General features: G+C 53.9%; 2 protein-coding genes across 2 annotated transcripts; both read left to right on the forward strand.

Annotated features, from left to right (window-relative positions):
- Window positions 1–67: 67 nt before the first annotated feature.
- Window positions 68–9,704, forward strand: LOC310692160 (uncharacterized protein). The gene is made up of 6 exons (XM_083472791.1): window positions 68–234; window positions 1,401–2,512; window positions 5,652–5,717; window positions 7,038–7,201; window positions 8,215–8,404; window positions 9,444–9,704. The coding sequence occupies exons 2-6, from the start codon at window positions 1,883–1,885 to the stop codon at window positions 9,456–9,458; spliced, it is 1,065 nt and encodes a 354-aa protein (XP_083328917.1). The 5' UTR covers window positions 68–234; window positions 1,401–1,882; the 3' UTR covers window positions 9,459–9,704.
- Window positions 9,705–9,788: 84 nt separating this feature from the next.
- On the forward strand, window positions 9,789–17,093 carry LOC310692565 (transmembrane protein 272-like; the record flags this gene model as incomplete). The annotated part of the gene is made up of 5 exons (XM_083473512.1): window positions 9,789–9,989; window positions 12,154–12,263; window positions 13,382–13,432; window positions 15,613–15,804; window positions 16,873–17,093. Exons 1-5 carry the CDS (start codon window positions 9,913–9,915, stop codon window positions 17,091–17,093), a joined length of 651 nt encoding a protein of 216 aa, XP_083329638.1. The 5' UTR covers window positions 9,789–9,912.
- Window positions 17,094–17,334: the final 241 nt, after the last annotated feature.

The following is a 17,334-nucleotide window of genomic DNA, read 5'->3' on the forward strand; positions in this document are numbered from 1 at the left end:
CAGGATTGGCAAGAGCACAGAGGAGGAGGAGGTGCTAGAGCGGCGCCTGCGTGAGCGCGCATACTTCCGGTGCGTGCGGCCGACGTGACGTCACGAGGTGGGAAATAGAAAAAACAGTCCACAGGTGTATTTACTTCTGTCACTCTTTGCAATTTAATTGCTTTTTTCCCCCAATTTTCGTATTTTTCTAGCGGTTCTCGGTTTTGTTTTTCTTTGGTAAAGGTGGTTTGACAGGTATGAATAAATTATTTATTTCTTAAACTCCCCTGCGTCTCTCCAGGGTGGTTTACGGTATAAAAAAGGGGGGGGGGAATGCGTAAGGAGCAAGAGCCAGAGAGAGAGACGCAGGCGGGTCAGCCCCGGCCTGGTGGAAGGGGAAGGAAGGCGCCAGGGGAGCCTCCCTGGGGAGAGCAGCATCCCACAGGCGGGGAGCCACCACAGAGAAGGCCCTGTTCTCCCCTTGCCAGGGAGGGAGGGGAACGCCACAGCCGCCTTCTCCCCACCCTGGATTCCCGGCATGGGCCTCTCAGGGCACCTTTCCTGCCCCCAAAAGTCAAGGGATTAAAGGGCCATTGCGGTGGCACCTCTTACCAGCCCCAGCCTACCTTCTCTGCCTCTGTCTGACCCTCTTGGATGAGCCTGATGGGTGTTGGATTTAGCGGAGGCCGCAGGGAGGCTGGGGGGGGGCACACCTGCACGCGCCTGGTCCATTGTCCCAGGCCAGGTGGGCGGCGGGGTGGGGGGTTCTCCTTTCTACCGGCATCATTTCACCCCTGATGTTGCCGTGGATGGTGCTGTGTCCTCATTTCCCCGGGGGGTTGGGGGGGGCACTAGCAACGCTAGTGTATTTTAATTAATTGATGTCTGTTTTTATGCATATTGTGTTGTTTTTATGATGTTAGCTGCTCTGAACCCGGCCTCAGCTGGGGAGGGTGGGATACAAATAAAAAATTATTATTATTATTATTTTCCTGTCTGATCCTTTGCTGGCAAAGGGCAGCCTCAGAAATCTCTGCCAGGTTGGCAAGCAGGGCCAAAGTTGCCCCAGCCCCTGGTCAAGGATCCCTGTGTCACAGGCAGTTGGGCTAGATCGGGGGTAGGCATCCTAAGGCCCTTGGGCCAGATGCGGCCCAATTGCCTTCTAAATCTGGCCCACAGACAGTCCAGGAATCAGAGTATTTTTACATGAGTAGAATGTGACCTTTTATTTAAAATGCATCTCTGGGTTATTTGTGGGGCATAGAAATTCATTCATTCCCCCCCCCCCCCCAATATAGTCCAGCCCTCCAGATGGTCTGAGGGACAGTGGACTGGCCCACGGCTGAAAAAGGTTGCTGACCCCTGGGCTAGATGAACTTTGGGGGGACCCTTCTAACTCTTCCTTATCCTGTTTCTTAAAGGTCTTCAGGATCTGCTTTGCCAGGACCCGCCGGGAGTTTTGCCCTCAAGCCATCCCTCCACCAGGCAGAAAGAAAGGACCCCCCCCCCGGACCCTTTCCCCTCCAGATCTCCCTCTCCATGGCTCTCTGCTCCCCGGCCTCCACCTCTTCGAAGCCACGGACAGCCCCCTTCCCTGCACGGCTGATCCCCGGCTCCCCCTACTCGGTGCTGGTCCTCCAGGAGGGCTTTTCGGAGGAGCTTTGCGACGGCAGCACCCGAGCGGACGGGACCGTCTCCCTGGTCTTGGGTCCCCAGCTCACCCTGGTGGACACAGGGGGTCCCTGGGGCCGTGAGCGGCTGCTGGCGGGGCTGGCCGAGCAGGGCGTGTCCCCTCGAGACGTCCGCCACGTGGTCTGCACCCACGGCCACTCGGACCACGTGGGCAACCTCAACCTCTTCCCCGAGGCCCTGCTGGTCGTGGGCACGGACGTCAGCCGGCCTGATGGACGTTACCTCCCCACGGATCTGCGCCGGGGGCTCCCCTACCCACTCCACGCGGGGCACCTGGAGGTGCTGCCCACCCCCGGCCACACGGGGAACGACGTCAGCCTGCTGGTCCGCGGCACTTCCCTGGGGGACGTCCTGGTGGCCGGAGACCTTTTTGAGCGTGAGGGAGACGAAGGAGAGTGGCAGCCGCTTAGCGAGGACCCGGCGCGGCAGGCAGGGAGCAGGGCCCGTGCCCTGGGCATGGCGGACCTCATCGTGCCAGGGCATGGGGGACCCTTCCAAGTCTTCAGGGAAGGAGGTGGGTCTCGAGGGGAGGGTCTGGGTGGACTCTACAGCCCCAGCCAAGAGCTGCAGAGCTGCTCTGCGTCCCCCAACAAAAATGGTGACCAAGAGGATGAAGGGTTTGGAAACTAAGCCTTGTGAGGAGCTGTTGAGGGAGCTGGAGATGTTTAGCCTGCGAAAGGGGAGAGGAGATATGAGAGGCAACTTCAAATATCTCAAGGGCTGCCCCATGGAAGAAGGTGCCAGCGTCTTTTCTGTCGCTCCAGAGGGTAGGACTCGAACCGATGGCTTCAAGCTCCGAGAAAGGAGAGTCCGACTCAGCGTCAAGAAGAATTTTCTGATGGTGAGAACAGTTTGACAGTGGAAACTCGGGTGTGTGTGTGTGGAACATTCTCCTTCATTGGGGGGTGTTAAGCAGAGGTTGGATGGCCGTCTGCCATGGATGCTTTAGCTGAGATTCTGCGTTAGGTTTCTAGATGACCCTGGGAGTCCCTTCCAATTCTACAATTCTATGAAATAAATAAATATCTTCAAGTACCTGAATTCCAATTAATTCTGGGCTTTTAACCCTTGTACTAAGTGACGTGGGTGGCGCTGTGGGTTAAACCACAGAGCCTAGGACTTGCCGATCAGAAGGTCGGTGGTTCGAATCCCTTCGACGGGGTGAGCTCCCGTTGCTCGGTCCCTGCTCCTGCCTACCTAGCAGTTCAAAAGCACCCCCGGGTGCAAGTAGATAAATAGGTACCGCTCCGGCGGGAAGGTAAACGGCGTTTCCGTGCGCTGCTCTGGTTCGCCAGAAGCGGCTTAGTCATGCTGGCTACATGACTCGGAAGCTGTACGCCGGCTCCCTCGGCCAGTAAAGTGAGATGAGCGCCACAACCCCAGAGTCGGTCACGACTGGACCAAACGGTCAGGGTCTCTTTACCTTTACCTAGCCCTTGTACTAATTGCGCCCAGAAACACCTTGACAGTGGCCACAGAAGACCCTCCTCCCTCTGTTTAGTGACCCTGATGGACTTTATTATTATTTTTTACACTCCCCTGCCAGATGCGCCTTGGCTAGCTTCCTTGAGCCTCTTCTGGCTGTTATTCCTTTGCTTCCTGTTTGTATCCCCTTAGTGGTCTGGAGGTGGTGGGCAGGACGCAGGATCCCTGTGTTGCAGGAGGTTGTACTAGATGTGGGAACGTTTATATAATTTAGCAGAGTTTAAACGGTCCCCTGTTTGAGTTTATGCAGCGTCAAGCGGGTTGCTAACTCATTTGAGTCCTATCAATACCTTCCTGGTTGATAATCCCTTTCTGTCCCTCTTAAAGAAAACACACATGAATCTGAATCATATTAACATAAACTGCTTTATTATCAGATTCATTCAGGTTTAACAGAGTTGTTCCTGAAGGCAGGCTTAGGTGACATAACAGATAAACTATATACTAGATAGTCGTGACTCATGAGAAGGGTATGTACTAGATAGTCTTGAGTATATGGTATATATAAACTATATACTAGATAGTCGTGAGTCATGAGAAGGTTACCAGTTAACGCTCCTTGCAGCGACCAACCAACTGACAAAACTGCCTGCCACACAGAGGCAGTTAGTCCCCTCAGAAAGTTGGACTTGACTGACAGCTGTATATCCCACACTAGATAGCCCTCAGGGGTTTTCCCAACTCTGCAATGATTCATGCGTTCGTTACTTCGAGGCTGGGCTACTGCAGTGCGCTCACTGTGGGGCTTCCCTTACTCTTGATCTGGAAGCTGCCGCTGGTGCAGGACGCTGCAGCACGATTGCTGACGGGACGGAGGTCTTGTCAGTGCACAGCACCTGTGCCAGAAATCTGAACTGGCTCCCGGTTTGCTACTGGGCCAAGTTCAAGGCATTACTATTAGTACACAAAAAGCCCTTAACAACCTGGGACCAGTTTACTTGCAAGACTGACGGCTCCGGTTGGAGGAGTTGGCACAATACCCCTTCCACATTTGTAAGAAGCGGGTCATTTACACTCTGGAACTCCCTGCCTCTTGATACGAATGATATCAAGCAGGAACCTTCCCTCTTCTCTTTCTCTAAAAACTTCCTTGTTTAGACAAGCCGTCCCAGATGCTTAGAAAGTGTTCAGTCTTTTAACTTTGGGTACGTTAAAGTCTTGAAAATGTTTCTTGGTCTTTTTGTGAAACTGCTGTGAGAGGTCTTTCTCTTTTTTTACAGTAATGCGGGATGTAGATTTTAGGAGAGAATTGTGGCTCTATCACTCTGTGACCTCGAAAGGGGGCAGCTTCTACTTCCTTTTAAGCAGCCGTCAGGTGGCCGTCGCATCAGCTGCGACTCCTGCACTTGCGGGGGGTTGGACTGGATGACCCCTGGAGGTCCCTTCCACCTCTATGCCTCTCTGACTCATGCTTTGGAGGAGAGGGCTCTGCCCACGCCAGGAACCTCTTGCCCCCAGCGCCACTATCTGCTCACGCCACTTGCTGGACGGCATCCGAGGGGACAAAGGTGGCATTTACGAGCCAATTGCGCTGAGAAAGTCCAAAGACTTTCCCCACTTCCTCCTCTTGAGTCTACTGGGTGCCACCCCCCGGGCGTATAAGGCTGCCTCTTGCCCCGCAGAGCCCCATTTCAGCGTTGCCATGTGCACGGGGGCCTGTTCCCGCGTGCTGGGGGCTGCCCTCTGGCCTTTCGCTCTCCTGTGCATTGTGTGCAACATCGTCCTTGCCTTCCCGGACTGGAAGACCCAGTATGTCCACCACTGGGGAGAGTACCTGACCCCCGAAATCCTCTACCTGGGCGGGATCATCGGAGGGGGCGTCATGGTAAGGTTCCACGGCAAGAGGGAGCCGCTCTTAGGAATCCTGTACGGTCTTTGCAACAGAAGGAATAATCTGGCAGAGGATATTGGGAGGGCGGGGGCTGTGCCAAAACCCGACTCTTTCTCTCCTCCTCCCCCTTCTTCAACTCTCTCTGGGACACTAGCAGGATGAACGGCCCTTAAGGGAAGGATCCTGCACAGTTTTGCCTCCTGGGGTGTTTTCATTTTGCTCGCAAGCTGCCTTGAGAGGTTTTGAGAATCGTGGCATGAGGGACCCAAAGGTCATCCAGTCCAACCCCGGGCAAGGCAGGGATCGTGGCTACCACATCTTGGTGGAGAATTGCCTTTAGTGGGTTTTGCGGCCACCTCATGACTGTGTGTGTGTGTGTGAGATAAGTAGAGTAAAGCTGGGAAACAGATTAAGAATTCCCCCTGCGGCAGGTGGGTGAGGACTAAGGGAGAGGGCATGATCTGTCTCCTGCAGGAATAGGATCTGAATGCCAGGCTGACTGCCCTGCTCACACCCAGTGCCAACAGCTGGGCTGTGGGTTCAGAATGGGGGGAGGATGTCATGGTTATGGGGAAGCAGGAGACGGGGGGGTTGTATCTGTGTGTTTCGGGGGGGGGCATTTTGATCATGTTTCTTGAGCTGACGGGTCTTCTCCCCTCCCCAGGTGATGGTTCCAGCCGTCCACATCCAGGCCACCGGGCGCAAAGGCTGCTGTGGGAACCGCTGCGGGGTGAGATGTGGGGCAGGAACTTCTGCTTTTCCCCACCCCCTTGTTTGTTTGCACATGCCAGCGTGGAGCGGGGGCGGGCAAAGTGCCACAAACTCCCAGGCAAAACCTCATAAAACTGTAGAGTGGCAAGGAACACACGGGTTGTCTAGTCCAGGCCCCCTGCAGTGCCGTGAAACGTCCCCCGGCACCCTCCCCATTCTGCACTCCCATGCTGTTATTTCAAAGCCCCCTCCCCAAATAAATATATATATTACTGCACTCCACCCCAGTCTCCGAGCAGCGCGAGATTCCAGGCGCTTCCGTCCGTGTTTCCTTTTGGGAATGAGGCACATCTGACGCTACGGCGGTCATTTCTTCTCTGCTCATTGCTATGGACTTAGCTACCCGTCTCCAGGCACTGAGATCTCCTGCAAGGGATTCCCACACGGCGGGGTTGATGTTGCCAGTCTTCATGTCACGTTTGCAGACAGCTTTGTAGTGCAGAGTTGGTCTGCCAAGGGGCTTGGTAGCAGAAACCAGCTCCCAGTAGAGCATATCCTTGCGAGATCCTGCCCTCTTCCATGGACATGGCCAAGCCAGCGTACGTGAGACAGGAGTGCGAACATGCTGGAAACACTTGCTAAATCTCAGGACTGGCACTCAAGTAAGACTCCAAGCACGGGTTAAATCCTAGCACCTACTGGAACCAGGAATTTAGGGGGTGAAACTCATAACAGTATTAGCCCTATGCAGCCTAGGACCCTCGTTCCTACGGGATCGCCTCTCCTGGTATGTCCCACGGAGGACCTTACAGTCCTCAAACAAAAACATCTTGAAGGTCCCAGGCCACAGGGAGGTTAGGCTGACCTCAACTAGAGCCAGGGCCTTTTCAGCCGTGGCCCCGATCTGGTGGAACGCTCTGTCACAAGAGACCAGGGCCCTGCGGGACTTGACATCTTTCTGCAGGGCCTGCAAGATGGAGCTGTTCCACCGGGCCTTTGGCTGAGGCACAGTCTGACCCCCTCCTTTGGTAATCCCCACAGAACTCTAGCCCAATGGTTGCCATGAATTTGATTCTGAATTGATTTTAAATGAATTGATTTTAGAATGTATTTCAATGGATTGATTGTGGTTTTATGTGAACTGCGTTGCTTTTATTGTTGTCGGCCGCTCTGAGCCCGGCTTTGGCTGGGGAGGGCGGGATATAAATAGAATTATTATTTTATTATCATTATTATTATTAAATATCAGGGGGAACTGGTGCTCCACCCAGAACCAGGTCCCACCTTCAGGGCTCTTGTTTCCCTGGCCACTAACCCCCGCCCCACATTTCCTCCCCAGATGTGCCTCTCGATCATCTTTGCAGCTGTGGGGGCCTTGGGAGGCGTTTACGCCGTCGCCACCTCCTCTCTGGGCCTTGTTCACGGGCCCATGTGTCAGTACCCCCTGGCCAACGGGACGCTGGAGTGGGGCCGCCCCTTTGAGAGCAGCCTGGAGGACTTCAGGTGAGTCAGGGGTCTGGAGGGCGTTGTGGGGAGCGGCTTCAGCTACCTCCAGTTTTGGCACATGGGAGACCCTTCAGAGCAGGCACGGCGGTGTTTCTGATTTATTTTAAAGGAGACATTAGTCGCACCGGGCGACTCAAGTGGCAGGGAGTTCCAGGGGCTGTGCAAACCAGGCTCCCTTTGAAGGAAAGAGCTCTGGAGGCACAAAGCCATTTTTTGTTGGTATTTGATTCATGTACAGCGTCGCTGGAGGCAAAGAGAGGCTGCCCCTTCAAGATCAGCTTTGCTGACTTAAAGCTCTTTTTGTCTCTTCCTAACCCAGGGACGCGGGTGGCGCTGGGGGTTAAACCACAGAGCCTAGGACTTGCTGATCAGAAGGTCGGCGGTTCGAATCCCCGTGACGGGGTGAGCTCCCGTTGCTCAGTCCCTGCTCCTGCCAACCTAGCAGTTCGAAAGCATGACAAAGTGCAAGTAGATAAATAGGTACGGCTCCGGCGGGAAGGTAAACGGTGTTTCCGTGCGCTGCTCTGGTTCGCCAGAAGCGGCTTAGTCCTGCTGGCCACATGACCCGGAAGCTGTACGCCGGCTCCCTCGGCCAATAAGGCGAGATGAGCACCGCAACCCCAGAGTCGGTCACGACTGGACCTAATGGTCAGGGGCCCCTTTACCTTTAACCCAGGGTGGGGCCCTGCTGTGGCCCTCCTTGTTTTCTCCCATCCTAAGTCTGGGTCCCACCTGGTCCAGCATCCCGTTTGTTCTCGCAGGTGATCCGCAGTCAGGATTCGAACACAAGACCAACTCTTCCCCTCCTGCAGTTTCCAGAAGCTTAACCCCCTAGGGGCTAGCAGCCCTCCATAGCCCTCTCCTCCTCCCTGAATCTTTCTCACCCTCCAGTTTGGGGGCCCTCACTGCCCTCATTCAGGGGTGAAGAAAGGGGTGCAGGGCTTGTGCGAGGGAGACAGTTGTGAGCGTGACGGGGCCGCCCATCTCTTCTCCGCCCCGTTCTCTTCCAGCGAGAAAAACTACCTCTTTGACACGAGCTTGTGGGACGTCTGCCGGGACCCCCCCGGCGTCACCCGCTTCAACGTCATCCTCTTCTCCATCATCCTGGCCTCCGGCCTGGTGGAGTTCTGCCTCTGCGCCCTCCAGATCCTCAACGGGCTCTTTGGCTGCGTCTGTGGAACCTGCAACGAGGAAGAAAAGGTGGGTTCGCTGCAGCCCCCCCCCCAAGGCAGCCGCCTCCCTAGCCCAACCTGGGGGGGGGGAGCCCAGTCGCAAGCAGCCCTGCGGAGGAAGCCCCGCTGAGCTCCTGGAACCACAGAACGGTCGAGCTGGAGGGGAACCCAAAGGTCCTCTAGACCAACCCCCCGTTATGGAGGGGGGGGTAGTTATCGGTCTGTACTTGTTCTTCTTCCTGGTATTTTGTGCTTGTGTCTTTATGTCGTCAGCCGCAACCCTGAGATCTACAGGTGAAGGGTTGTATGCAAAGTGAGTTAATTAATATCCAGCTAATAATAAAACAATTACCGTACTTTTCCGTGTGTAAGACCAGGGGTTTTTTTATTTAAAAATTGTGTTCAAAATTGTGGGTCATCTTATACGTGGATACAATCTTCCCCCCGTTTTCTCTATTTGGGGTCCCCAAAAATAGGGGGCATCTTATACATGGGGGCGTCTTATACACAGAAAAACACGGTATTATTATTTAGTTATTTATTTACTCAGTGGGATTGCGGCTCTTTGTGAGCAGAGGCCTCGCAGGAAGGTGGGCGGGGGGAGACGCAGGAGGAGCTCCTGCAGCCCCCCGTTTCTCTGGAGGAGGAGGCAGCAATGGGGCACGTCTAGGGCAGACCCCCTCTTTTCTGGGGGCTTCCTGGGTGCCCTACTTGCTTCCAACTGCTGCTGCTGCTGCTGCCCTAACCAACGTGTCCCAGTGACGAGATGGAGAGCTTAAAGCGAGGGCGGGGCGGAGTCCGCGATTCCTGCCTTTCAGCGGGTTGGGCTAGATGACCTTTGGCGTCCCCGTCAACTCCACAAGATCCGTAGCTGTGCCTTGGGCCCCCTTGGCCAGCTAGAGAGGGGTGCCCCTGTGGTCCTTCAAAGGGACGGTGCCGCCGAGCTGGACTGGGCCCAGTTTGCAAAGCCAGCATTGGCAAGGGAAGCCTGGGGCCTGCCCCGCTCCCCACAGAAAGCCCCTTCCTCCGCCCCACATTCACGCTCTGCCTTGTTTTTGTCTTTCCAGGAAACCTACCACTGATCCCTCGCTGGCTTCCTGACCTCCCCCTCTACCGTCCCGTGATTTATTTTTAGCTGAGATTCCTGGCATTGCAGCGGGTTGGGATGGATGACCTCTGGGGGTCCCAACATGACGATTCTGTGATTCTTTCACTGCAATCCGGTGCTTCTGTGTCGAAGCGAGAGGAGCACCTTTGCCCTCCGTCTCTCTCTCTCTCTCTGCCTTCCGAATCAGAGCAGCCACAATAAACCGTTTTTTTCCGCCTCCCGAGTCCTCTTGCGTCACCGGCCTCTTTCCATCTGCTCTGAGATAGAGCCCAAGCAAAGGTTGATGATAAGAGGGGCTGGGCTGGGCCAGCGTGGGCAGGAAGAGGTCATGGGGTCTCTCCGTCACCAGGGTCCCCCACCCCACCCAACGCCCACCCCACGGCGAGGCAGGAAGTGGGGAGAGTCAGCTGGTCCTCTGCGGGTGGCAGATGAAGGGTGAGGTTTCCCCACAAAATCGGGGTCTCTGGGCTGCGAGGTCCTTTGTGTACATCTTCCCCGGACGCAGGTAAAAGAGAGAGAGGGGCAGACCCCCTTCCCTCGACCCTGGGGGCAACCCTGACCCTGCAGTGGGGCTTGGGGGGCTTTGGCAGGTGAACCGGGCACACTTTGGGGTCTCCTGGAGGGTCTAGGGTGGCTGGGCAGGGCCATGGGTGGCCCCCTATCTCGAAAAAAGAGGGCTATAGGGTGGGCGCTCCGTTTTTTGAGCACCCAGTGCACTCACCCCGACCCCAGAAAAGCGCTCCCGGTCTATAATGAACTTAAGAAAATATTAAAATATACCTTCCCCAAAAAACATTTTTAACTCGGCTCGATGGGAAAGGAGATTAAGATAAAATATTATTTATGTACGCCCCAGCTGCTGCAAGGACTTTGTCGGCCCAAAATTGGAAATCAAAAGAGGTTTGGAGCGGCACATGAAAGCGACTGAATACGCAGAGTTAGCCAAACTGACCGGAAGAATTCGGGATCAGGACGATCGGAGATTCCAAGGAAATTGGAGTAAATTTACTATATGCTTAAAGGGTAGCTGTGTAAAACTAAAGGCACCAGCAGGACTGAAGGAACCCCTGCAATGTAGAGAGGATAGGAAATGAAAAGATAAAATAGGCGAATGGATGGCATATGGGGTACCAGCTGAAGGGAGGGAAGTCATGGGTGTGCGTTGGCGAAATGTAAGAAAAGAATATGTAAAGAAAATAATAAAAATTAATTACGGGGGTGGAAGGGCCCCAGAGCCCCATCTCCCAGCTCAACCCCCCCCACTCCCCCCAGATTTCCTGCCCCCATCCTCCCCCCGGTTGCTCCTTCCTCCAGTTTGCACTAGGGCAGGAAAGAGACAGGATTTCCTGAATCCCACCGCGGAGCTTGGGTGCTGAGTTCAGGGTGCCAGCAGGGCCCAGGGAGGGGGTCCTGGGTGAGGTGTGGGGGGCATAACGGCAGGCCTCGGCCACAACCGAGGAAGGGATAATTACGCCGGGAGTTCCTCTGAGCATGCCAAGAGTATCCTTCCGTTGAAGTCTGTCCTCTCCCCCATGCTTTTCAACATTTACATGCAGCTGCTGGGAGAGATCATCAGGGGGTTTGGGCTGGGTGTTCATCAGTATGCGGATGATACCCAGCTCTACCTCTCTTTCAAATCAGAACCAGTGAAGGCGGTGAAGGTCCTGTGTGAGTGCCTGGAGGTGGTTGGAGGATGGATGGCAGCTAACAGATTGAGGTTGAATCCTGACAAGACAGAAGGACTGTTCTTGGGGGACAGGCGGGCAGGTGTGGGGGACTCCCTGGTCCTGAATGGGGCAACTGTGCCCCTGAAGGACCAGGTGCGCAGCCTGGGAGTCATTTTGGACTCACAGCTGTCCATGGAGGCACAGGTCAAGTCTGTGTCCCGGGCAGCTGTCTATCTCCTCTATTTGGTACACAGGCTGAGACCCTACCTGCCTGCAGACTGTCTGGCCAGAGTGGTGCATGCTCTGGTTATCTCTCGCTTGGACTACTGCCATGCGCTCTACGTGGGGCTACCTTTGAAGGTGACCCAGAAACTACAACTAATCCAGAATGCGGCAGCTAGACTGGTGACTGGGAGCAGCCACTGAGACCACATAACACATACACTGGCTCCCAGTACGTTTCCAAGCACAATTCAAAGTGTTGGTGCTGACCTTGAAAGCCCTAAACGTCCTCAAAGGCCCAGTAGACCTGAAGGAGCGTCTCCACCCCCATCGTTCAGCCAAGACACTGAGGTCCAGCTCCGAGGGCCTTCTGGCAGTTTCCTCCCTGCGAGAAGCAAAGCTACAGGGAAGCAGGCAGAGGGCCTTCTCGGTGGTGGCGCTTGCCCTGTGGAACACCCTCCCACCAGATGTCAAGGAAATAAACAACTACCTGACATTCAGAAGACACCTGAAGGCAGCCCTGTTTAGGGAAGTTTTTAATGTTTAATAGGTTATTGTATTTTAGTGTTCAGCTCACCTGCCCTCCCTTCCCTTGACTGCAGGCGGGATGTCGGGGCCTGATCCTGCAAGGGCAAAAGCACAATCATCTCTTTCCCAGGTGCAGGTGAGGCTGGGCCACACCTGGTCCCAGAAGCCCCTAAGAGAGAAGCAAAGGCTACTTAAAGCTTGGAAGGGGGGATATGCTCCTGTTCCTTTCACCTGCTTGGTTTTATTTCCTAGGCTCACAGCTTCTGTTGGCACCATGCCCGAGGAGACCCCGCTGCTGGAGGGCAGCCGTTCGGCCCTCTTGGAGGCCACAGAGGAGTCCACGCTCCACTCTGTCCTGATGGGTGAGTCGCTGCCTCTTCCTTTCCCAAATTTGCCAATTGTCGAGTTGGAAGGGCTCCCCCAGCCGTCATCCAGCCCACCCCCTGTGATGCGTCTGTGAGCAGTGACCATCATGCGAGGTCCTTCTCCCTGGACCCTGCTCCCTGCTGTGAACGGAGAAATCTGAGGGCTCCCTTGGACAAAAAAACAAGGACCCCAGCCAGGAATCCCAGAGCAAAACAGCAGCCAGTAGGCTTGGTCTTGGTTGAAGACTTTCCAACAGGACTCCCACCTGCCACCAGGTGGAACAAGATGGAAGCCCCGTACTGTTGTAAACAAAAATCTGCCCTTTTTCCCTTATGGGGTATCCAAGAGCCCATATAGAGTCCTTACGTAGGTTGTCTATTGGTAGTAGAAGATAACAGAGGCCAACCAGAGAATATTGAGAAGCAAAGCAGCTAGTAAGCCTGATCTTTATTGAACTGTTGCAACAGGATGCTCCCCTCACCACACACCGGAGGGAGGAGGAACCCAGAACAATGGCGCGCAAGGCCTTATAAAGACTTTTGAAATTGCCACCCTGTAGATCAAGACCACCCCCAGAAACATCATACCTACATCACAGAAAGGACGGTCTACAGCAGAAATCTGAGTGCCTTGTTTACCTCCTGTCTGCCAGGTTACCTGTTAATGGTCACTTGACTGGATACCCTGGGGAGCCTGGCCAGTCTTTTGTAATGATAAATACTTAGTTCCTGAGTCAGGTCACAGGCTCACCCTATTCATACACAGAGATACCCTTCAGACAGGATTTGTGAAGGAAAAGACAATGGGGAGGTTTCCCACTTTGACCTTGCAGAGAAAACATTTGCTCAGTTTGGGAATCAAAAGGGTTCCAGGTCGGTCTTCCTGTGCTGATCTATGTATGTGCTTGGTTGGTACACTTATGAACATTTAACATATATCTAAGACCTCAGAATTCCTATCACAACTCCCACCTGCCACCAGGTGGAACAAGATGGAAGCCCCCAACAAAAGAGAACCCAAACTTTGATTAGCTGCTAAAGACATCGTTTACCTGGCGATACTGCAACCAATCCGTCATTAAATCTCTTATTTCAGATTTTTTTCTTCCTTTCAGTTCTGGTGAAGATCCTGTTCGCTGCCCCGACCATTGCCGGGATCGTTGTAGGTGAGTCGGGAAAAATAATGTGCAATGCTCTCCTTGCGCAGAGACTCGATCTCTGTCTGCCTGTCTGTCTCTGCACCTGTGGATTAATAATAATAAATAATAATAATTTTTATTTATACCCCGCCCTCCCCAGCCAAGACCAGGCTCAGGGCGGCTAACACCAAATATAAAAACAATTGATTGAAGCACAGCTTAAAAAACAAGATTAAAATACAACATTAAAACATTAAAATGCATTAACCCGGATTAACCTGCTAATGCATTGCTACTGACTAGACCAGTGATTCCCCAAGCTTTTTTGAGTCCTTGCCTCCCCTTAGTTCTAGATACTCACCCCAACATCCCCAAACCATGTGCACAAAAACATTATTGAGCTGCTTGCACGACCCACTAAAAGAATGCGGGATTAACCCGATCCGATTCAGCTAGAGAGCATTGCAGGGCGAGCGAATTTGCAGCACAAAGCATTTATACCTAATTGCTCACAATCTTGGGGTCCCGAGTTCGAGTCCTGCCTTGGGCAAAAGATTCCTGCATTGCAGGCGCGGGTTGGGCTAGATGACCCCTGGGTTCCCTTCCAGTTCTGCAGTTCCACGATTTGGCCTCTCTCTCCCTGGAGAAGCCAGACTTGGAGATTTCCTTGTTTGGGGAACAGGCTGCTTTTAAAGAAAGGGCCGGAGCTGTCCTGTTTTCATTGTCATTATCTGTTATGTTTTAAACAGATTTTGTGCAGGGGTATAGATATATTTCTACCAGTGCTTAATGGTGGTTTTTTCTACAGTTCATATTGTTTTTCCGCAACGTGCAAAAACCTTCACCAGGAAATCAATAGCTATCTTGCAATCTGTGACAGCTCAGAATTGCAAGTACAGATGCAACCAAAGGAAACTGCCTTGAAAGCGATAAGAGCAGAAAAACCTTGAGCTCAAAGCGAGGGAAGTGTTTCAGCTCCGCTCAGGGAAGCTCTGGGCAGCAGCCAGTGTTGCTAAGAGGCTCAGCCAGACTAGGGAGGGAACACCAGGGGTCATCTAGTCCAACCCCCTGCAATAAAGGAATCCCAACTTTAAAAATCCCTGATCGGTGGCTGTTCAGCTAGTTGGTTGGGGTTTTGCATGTGGCCTGCATAGCTCTCCCCCAACTCTGATTATTTGGCAAACATCCTGGAGCCGGGTGCGAGTCTTCCTCCTGCTGCTGCTGCCATAATAGGATTGTATTTGCTTTATTTATGCTCAAGACGGGATACGAGGTTCTCTACCCTCCTCTTTTAATCCCCACAACCACCCTGCGAGGCAGACCACCACCCCAATGTCACACCTAGCGAGCTACGTGGCTGAGCAGAGGGATTCGAACCCTGGTCTCTTCTAGGTCCTAGTCAGGCGCTCCAACCACTAAGCCATGCTGCCTCTTGGGGCTGCCATTTGGGACGGGTCGCCGCCTCCTGGCTCCCCACCCTGGCAATGGGCTGCACTCGAAGGGCAGTCGGCAGCTGTGATTCCTTGGACTGGGGGGTCTCTCCCAACTCTGAGCACTGGGAAGCAGCAGTGGCAGTGGGGTCCACATCTGCGGCTAATAATAATAATAATAATAATAATAATATTTTATTTATACCCTGCCCTTCCCGGTTCAAAAACTGGGCTCAGGGCAGCTAACAACAAATTTAAAACACTTAATTATAAAAGCAGCATAAAATACAGTATAAAAACATGAATTACCATAAAATATTCAATAATCAGTTTAGGGGAAATAAGCATTAGATAATCCCCAGGGCTAGCTGGCTGAATTGGTCCTATTTGGGCCAGCGAGGAGACCAGGGGAGAATTAGCTGTGGGATCCCAGAGCGGGTTATCTTCGTAAAAAGGGGAGGGAAGGGAAAAAGAAGATCAGGCTGAATTCAAATTAAAGGCCAGGCGGAATAGCTCTGTCTTACAGGCCCTGCGGAAGGAGGTTAAATCCTGCAGGGCCCTGGTCTCCTGGGACAGAGCATTCCACCAGGTTGGAGCCACCACTGAGAAGGCCCTGGCCCTGGGGGAGGATAATCTGACTTCCTTAGGGACCTCTAAACTATGATTACTCATGGACCTCAAGGTCCTCTGCAGGGCAGACCAGGAGAGGTGGCGCCGTAGGGGGAGAGTCCGGGGTCCCCGGGCGCTGAGCCTCTCCCGCTGTGCCTCCACCTGCAGGAGCAGTCTACCTGGGCCAGTGCCCCCAGCAGCCTCTCATCCCCATCTACCTGATCGTCCTGAGTGCGGGTGTCCTCCTCCTGCTGCTGCTCAGCTGCCTGCCCTGCGGAGATGGCACGGACCGACCCAACCCCTGGGCACAGCGCTTCCGGGCCGCCTGCTGCCTCTTCCTCTGCATCTGGTTCCTGGCAGGTGAGTCGCCCCCCACCTGTCTCTTCCGCACATACCTGGTGGGAACTGCTGCCCGGCAGAAGGGGGTATTTATGAGGTGGAAGTCGGCGGGTGGGTGGGCTGCCCTTTCCCCAGAAAAGCAGAGGTCACTAAGCAGAGGTCTGCCAGGATGCCCAAGCTGCGATTCCCGCATCCTGGAGGGTTGGGCTGGATGGTCTCTGGGTGCCCCTTCTGACTCCCATGAGCCATTCAAAACAGGGCTCTTCAGAAAGGGGGTTCAGAAGGGGGTTCGATGGTTTGCCTTGGATGGGCAGGCAGGAGATGCAGGTCAGCGACTGGACCCCTACTCCTCCCTTGTTCACCCCCCAACGAAATCTCCAGGGGGGGAGGGGGGAGGCAGGGAAAGACCCTTATTTTCCCGCTGTAATAAACGAAAATCTGCCCTTATGGGGGACACAAGAGCCCTTTTAGAGTCCTTTGCAGGTTCTCCATCAGTCAGAGAAAAGAACAGAGGCCAAGCAGAGAATATTGAGAAGCAAAGCAGCTAGTCTGATCTTTATTGAACTGTTGCAACAGGGTGCCCCCCTCACACGCAGGAGAAGGAGGACCCAGAACCCAGATGTGCCCGCCCTCATATAGAGATTTTAAATTGCCAGCCCTGGAGTCCATGTCCACCCCCAGATACATCATACATACATCATAGAAGAGGTGGTCTACAGCAGAAATCTGAGTGCATTGTTTACCTCCTGTCTGGCAGGTTACCTGTTAATGCTCACTTAACTGGATACCCTGGGGAGCCTGGCCAGTCTTTTGCAATGACAAATACTTAGTTCCTGAGTCAGGTCACAGGCTCACCCTATTCATACACTGGCATACCCTTAAAAACAGGATTTCTGAAGGAAAAGACAATGGGGAGGCTTTTCCATTTTCCTTCGACCTTGCAGAGAAATCGTTTGGTCAGTTTGGGAGTCAAAATGGCTTCAGGTCGGTCTTCTGTGCTGATCTATGTACGTGCTTGTTTGGTACACTTATGAACATTGAACATATATCTAAGACCTCAAAATTTCTATTACACCGTTCTCCCTACAGGCAACGTGTGGGTCTACACCATCTACCCCCCCAACTACGACCCGGCCGGCCGCCCCGCCTTCTGCCAGCGCACCGTTTTCCTCTTCGCCTTCGCCGTCACCACCGCCGTCTACGTGGTCCTGGCCGTGGCGCTGCTCTTTGCCCTCTGCGTCCTCCTGGGCCTCTTCATCTACGACGCCGTCCGGCCGCGCGGGGGGTGTGGCACTTGGCAGCGCCTTTGACAGCCCTTGGGGTGGGGGGGTCTTTATTTGAGGGTGTACATTTTTTGCTATTAAAGCTGCCGTTGCATAATTTACCCCTTCTCTTGCCCTCTGGGGGAGGGAGGGGGCCAAGGCAGCTCAGCAATGCCCTCCACTCCAGGAACTACCCAGGCAGGCAGCCATGGCACAGGTGTGTTTTTCAGAGGGGGGGGGGTTACAGGCTGGTTCGCGCCAGACACCAACTAGAACCTGGTGTCCGGTC

Source organism: Podarcis liolepis (assembly GCF_965112155.1).
Source record: "Podarcis liolepis genome assembly, chromosome: 13".
Taxonomy (NCBI): Eukaryota; Metazoa; Chordata; class Lepidosauria; order Squamata; family Lacertidae; genus Podarcis; species Podarcis liolepis.

Excerpts from the sequence above, each read along its gene's own strand:
- LOC310692160 (XM_083472791.1), top strand. The coding sequence starts at position 1,883 with ATGGACGTTACCTCCCCACGGATCTGCGCCGGGGGCTCCCCTACCCAC. Across the intron at positions 2,513-5,651 it reads TCAAGAAGAATTTTCTGATG|GTGATGGTTCCAGCCGTCCA; the intron begins GTGAGAACAGTT and ends TCCCCTCCCCAG. Across the intron at positions 5,718-7,037 it reads GCTGTGGGAACCGCTGCGGG|ATGTGCCTCTCGATCATCTT; the intron begins GTGAGATGTGGG and ends TTTCCTCCCCAG.